We start from the raw sequence: 4,793 nt of genomic DNA, 5'->3' as shown, positions 1-4,793 counted from the left end.
TCGCTCTCACTCTCCCTCTCTCTACCTCTCTCCCTTCCTCCCTTGCTCGCGCGCTCGCTCTCTCTCTCTCACACACACACACACACGCGCACACGCAGGCACACTCCCTCTCTCTCTCTCTCTTTCTCTCTCGCTCGCCCCTCGGGGAGGACCGAGCCGACGTTCGTCCCGCGACCGTCAGAGAACGAAGCGGCGACGCCTCGGTGCCGCTTCCGAGCTACGCGGTCGGCCGCGGTCGCGATCCGCGGCGCGAATCATTCCCGCCGCATGGCGATCCCATCCTCGTCGCGCGTTCGTCTATCCGGTCTCGCACACCTCGGACAACTCGCGAGAACGCGCGCGCACCGCCAACTGCTGGCTTGCGATCCCCGCCCGCCGCCGCCGATCCCCGCGACCGACGGACCTCGCGGCGCGCGATCCGCGACCCCCGGCCGCGCCTCCCCCGCCGGGCCGCGCGCCGCCTGCGATCGCGCGCGCCGTCTCGCGGAACGGCGCGCGAGAGACGAAAGGGACGTTCTCATGTGGGGACGCGAGCGCGGCCGCCAATCGGAAATTATTTATTAGCACCGAGTCCCCTCTTGCTTCTCCGCGGGTCCCCCGGGCTTTCGTCTCTCCGCCTATCCCGAGCGACGTCGCGATCGGCCGGAATGGCGAGATAGTGTGTTGACATTCGCTCCCGAACAGGCGTACGGCTGCCCCGTCCTCTCGGAACCCGTAGGTGTAGGGGAGACCCCACAGATCCGTCGGCCCGGTAGTTGTCAAGTCGCGGCAGCGATGCACTCGGTCAGCGCGAGCCCGCCGAGCTCCACGGACGTGAGCGACGTCCCGTCGGTTAAGCGAGATCGGAGCTGCCGCGCGGCGGACGCGGGCGCCGACGACGAGCCGTGCGGCGAGACCGACGGCCTGCGTATCCTCGACGAGTTTCGCAAGCTGTACGAGAGCCGCATCGAGAAGATCGACCGGGAATCGGCCGGCGAGTCCGACCAGGTCTCCGTAAGCGGCAGCTTTCTCTCTTTGCGGTTTCGCGCGAGTCCGTCTGCTATTTCTCCGCGCGGGTCTCTTTAATCTCCGAAATCGCGCCGGCTCCGATAGCCGTCGTTGCACTCGCGTACGTTGCGTTAACGAAAGATTACCTTGCAGATGAAGTTACAAGTGATGAGCGACTGGATCAAGGATCTGGGGGAGCAGAATGCGATGCTGGTGCATACCGTGGAGGATCTGGAGCAAGCCGCGTGCAGCAGAGTCAAGTTACTGGAGGAGAAGCTCAAACAATCGTCGCAGATGGTCGTGGATAATTTCACAAGATCCGATCATTCGGAGAAGGCAAGCGAGACCGCTCGGCTTTTGGTTGATCTGACGATCTCGCGACAGGGTCAAGACGTAAGCGCCTCTGTGTTGCAGACTTTAAGTACCCTCTCGAGCCGCGTCAGTCAGTTGGAGAAGGACGAGGAGTATCTGCACCAGAAAATAGAGTATCTGCAGAGCGACATCAGAGGATTGTTGGAGGTGATTCGTCGCGCGCGCCGCCAGAACGTTTGGAGTCTCGACGGCATCAAGTTCTTTGAGATTCAGCCAGATGATATCCCGGTACCAGAGTAAGTCCACCGTTACTTGGCAACTAATGCGTTAACACTGCACTCTTATAGTCTCGTTGTTGTCGCAAAGCGTTTGATAACAAAAACTTTGCTTTATCGTTTCAGCTGCATCTGTGATCAGGTAAATATGTGCGTAAACGCGGCGAAAAAGCTCAGATTTGTTCTGGACATAGAGCATGGCAAATTTCAGAGATCAAATTGCGCGTTGAGCAGAAGCACGTGACTATACCATGCGCTCGCACAAGCCAGAAAGTTTTTTTCCCTAACTCCCTACACCTTTGCTAAATTAAATTATTATTATATACATATATGCATCTGTATATGCATATATCCGTGTTGAATAAACTGCCAGTAGTACCATTTGACGGAGTGCAATGTTTTCAAGGAATCTTTCTTATTGTCGTTAAGCGTAATCACGTCTCGGTATTACATTCAGTTGTGCATCTTTAAATTAGGAGCAGACAGATACCGACCACATAAAGTCCTTGAATCTGCAAATAGAACACCTCCAGGGAAATGAGAGAAAGATGACCAGGTAAGATGTGCGCAGAATCTACTGTTATTCTCTTAATGTTCACGATGTAGTTCTCACCTCGGCTTCAAGTTTTCGTCATATGTGCACAAGCAAAAATGTAGTTTTGCCTTTTTCATTACATTCGTATATCTCTTTCATCTTTTTTTATGTTTACACATATATGTGTGTACATGGACAAACTCATTTTCCAGATCTCAGATGGAACTGGAAGGAAAAATAGCAGCTCTCACGACAGAGTTGTTGGTAAAGGACGATACCATAAAAAAATACGTCTCTAGACTTCAGTGCTTTTGTGAGAAGCTCAAGGAACATGCTAAACAAGCGAATCAAGTTATTAGTCACCCACTGACATTGGCTTCTGATCAAGATTGCAATGTAAGTGCGTTTTCCATAATTATTGTGCGGAAATTTATTTTTCAATTAATTTTGGGATTGGTTACCGGTTACTATGTATTTCTATAGATTTAATTTTGAGGCAATCATGTTGTAGCATATATAAAATATTAAAACGTTCAAACAACTTCTTTGACGCATTGTAATAAGTGCTTTTGTTACTCACTTGTAATCTGCTCTGAGCTTTAAATTGCATACCTCGCAAACGAGATAAAATGTAGCGCGTCTGTCCCAACATTGGAGATCTAGAGAGTTTTAAAATCTATGTTGCTGTTCAGATTATCTTAACACCTGACATTCTGGAAAGTGTACTAGATGCAAAAGATAGAGAAAACAAGAGCCTACATCGACAGCTCCAGGATGTTGAGTCCAAGCTTATGGTGTATACTTATGAGAACAATGTCGACACAATTAATCTACAATTGCAACTGGAAGAGAAATGTAAGAAAGTGCAACAACTGGAAGACAAAGTGGCTCGCCTCGAAAAAGTTGGTTTATTACATAAAAAAATATCTATTTTGTATATTAATTCATGTTATTAATGTATTATTACTTATGTTCGATTATTTTTACAAATACATTTTATTATCTTCAGGAAGCCGCAGAAACGAAGGATACACTGACGGCGGAAATCGTGGCACTGGAAAAACAAAATTATCACGCCAATATCGGCAATCTTTTAAAGGATGACTTGATTAAAGAAATGCGCAAAGGACTAAAGCAAACGACCTTAGAGGTACAATGCATGTTTGTTAAGTTTTCAATTGTAAACTTACAATTTTCTACATTTGTAGAAGACCCTACCTTCCTTCCGTCCTCGCAAGTACAATTCTAACGGCATCGCTACTGTCACCAAGACGAAATCATCCCATGAATCTCCTGAGCAACTTCCAGTATCGAACCTCCTACATATGTCCACACAGCGACAGAACGATTTTGCACTTTTGCACGACGATTCCGAGATCCTATTAAACGGCAAACGAAGTTTATCAACGTTTAATGCAAAGTTACGAAATAGATTGCACAATCTACAGAGCCAGTCTCGACCCTGTATAGATATTCAAGCTGGTCGATATAAATGCATAAAGAACATCGATAGAAAAATTCTACAGACAGCTAGAAAATTGTCACCTCCGTGTAAAGATAACCATTTACATAATCGAGTTGTGACGAACACTTATGCTTGTTCTACTGTGTGTGCAACACATGTTCAAGATAATACTGACGATTTAATTGTGAAATAAAATGAAATAAATTCACATTTGTAAATTACTACACTAAGGCATCTTATAAAGTTAAATATTTCTTAATAAAAATTATCATCTCCTTTCTAAAGTCTGTATGAAATGAGATTCAATAATAAAAGAAATTTACAAATCTTTTCAAATCACTAAATCATTACATATCTAGATTCTTAATAAATAAATGTATGCATTCAGAAATTTATATGCAATTTATTCAGTGAATTTTATATTATTAATGTGTATAAAATACTTTATTCAATTTGTGTCCTATACAATATCTATGCAAAATCAGGGTATATACATCAATATGATTGCCTCGCTTTCAGAATTAACATAGTAATTCAAGCTTTGAATGAAGCTTCTTTACTCTTGTATCGATACATTTGTATACAAATACACTTATCGACAAAAATTAAGAAAGAGACGATAACAGAGTAAATTATTAAATATATGTATTTTATTTGCGTGCGTACGTAATGTTTGCATTTATATCATATTCAACAAATATTTCCAATTTTATGAAATATCATCTTGACTTGGCATAATTTATAACATAAATTTAACAATTTGTATTAACAAATGTAAGTGCTTGGTTTTTCTTCATTTTTTGTCGATAAATCTAAATTAAATAATATAATAATTTTGTTTGTATGTATACCACTGTTTCGCCAATATATATTTATTCTTTCTAAAATTGTTTCAGGATACGTCTTCTCGGAAAGTTCGCATTGATATAAGTAATTCTCCGGAGGTCAGTCAAATTAAATAAACTTCTACACAACACATAATGTGATATTAAAATAATAATGTTTTATCTCTTTAGAAGTGTCCTCTGCCTTCAATAGATACTCCACATTCTAAAAAGGTTTGCACAATATTATGTTTTACTATGAGTGTTTAAAGAAGTATATCTTCATTTATACAGGGTGAATCTTTCCATATCCGACAAAATTTTTGAGAAGGTAGAACGGATCGAGATGAATGGAAAAGTCCTGTACCATTTTGCAATTTTCGTAATACTTAACA

The 4,793-nt window shown here is 43.2% G+C and overlaps 1 protein-coding gene across 4 annotated transcripts in view; it reads left to right on the top strand.

Moving 5' to 3' along the window:
* Nucleotides 1-4,793, top strand: part of LOC105564810 (protein NETWORKED 1D-like) — a 17,382-nt gene that overhangs the window by 491 nt on the left and 12,098 nt on the right. The window contains exons 1-10 of one of the 4 annotated variants that reach the window (XM_012017496.1): nt 559-987; nt 1,141-1,323; nt 1,402-1,595; nt 1,701-1,716; nt 2,051-2,130; nt 2,322-2,505; nt 2,802-3,011; nt 3,119-3,259; nt 4,471-4,518; nt 4,591-4,632. In XM_012017496.1, the coding sequence (XP_011872886.1) occupies nt 775-987; nt 1,141-1,323; nt 1,402-1,595; nt 1,701-1,716; nt 2,051-2,130; nt 2,322-2,505; nt 2,802-3,011; nt 3,119-3,259; nt 4,471-4,518; nt 4,591-4,632 (1,311 nt within the window). In that variant the 5' untranslated portion in view covers nt 559-774. Of the gene's footprint in view, nt 1-558; nt 994-1,140; nt 1,324-1,401; nt 1,596-1,700; nt 1,717-2,050; nt 2,131-2,321; nt 2,506-2,801; nt 3,012-3,118; nt 3,260-4,470; nt 4,519-4,590; nt 4,633-4,793 lie in introns of those variants that run through there. The other 3 variants (XM_012017495.1, XM_012017497.1, XM_012017498.1) reach the window with 3 other exon arrangements.

This window comes from Vollenhovia emeryi, unplaced genomic scaffold (genome assembly GCF_000949405.1).
Source record: "Vollenhovia emeryi isolate VEMERY1.0 unplaced genomic scaffold, V.emery_V1.0 DF939159.1, whole genome shotgun sequence".
NCBI classification, from domain to species: domain Eukaryota; kingdom Metazoa; phylum Arthropoda; class Insecta; order Hymenoptera; family Formicidae; genus Vollenhovia; species Vollenhovia emeryi.
The sequence above is the reverse complement of the archived record's forward strand: the minus strand, read 5'-3'. Positions and strand labels throughout refer to the sequence as shown.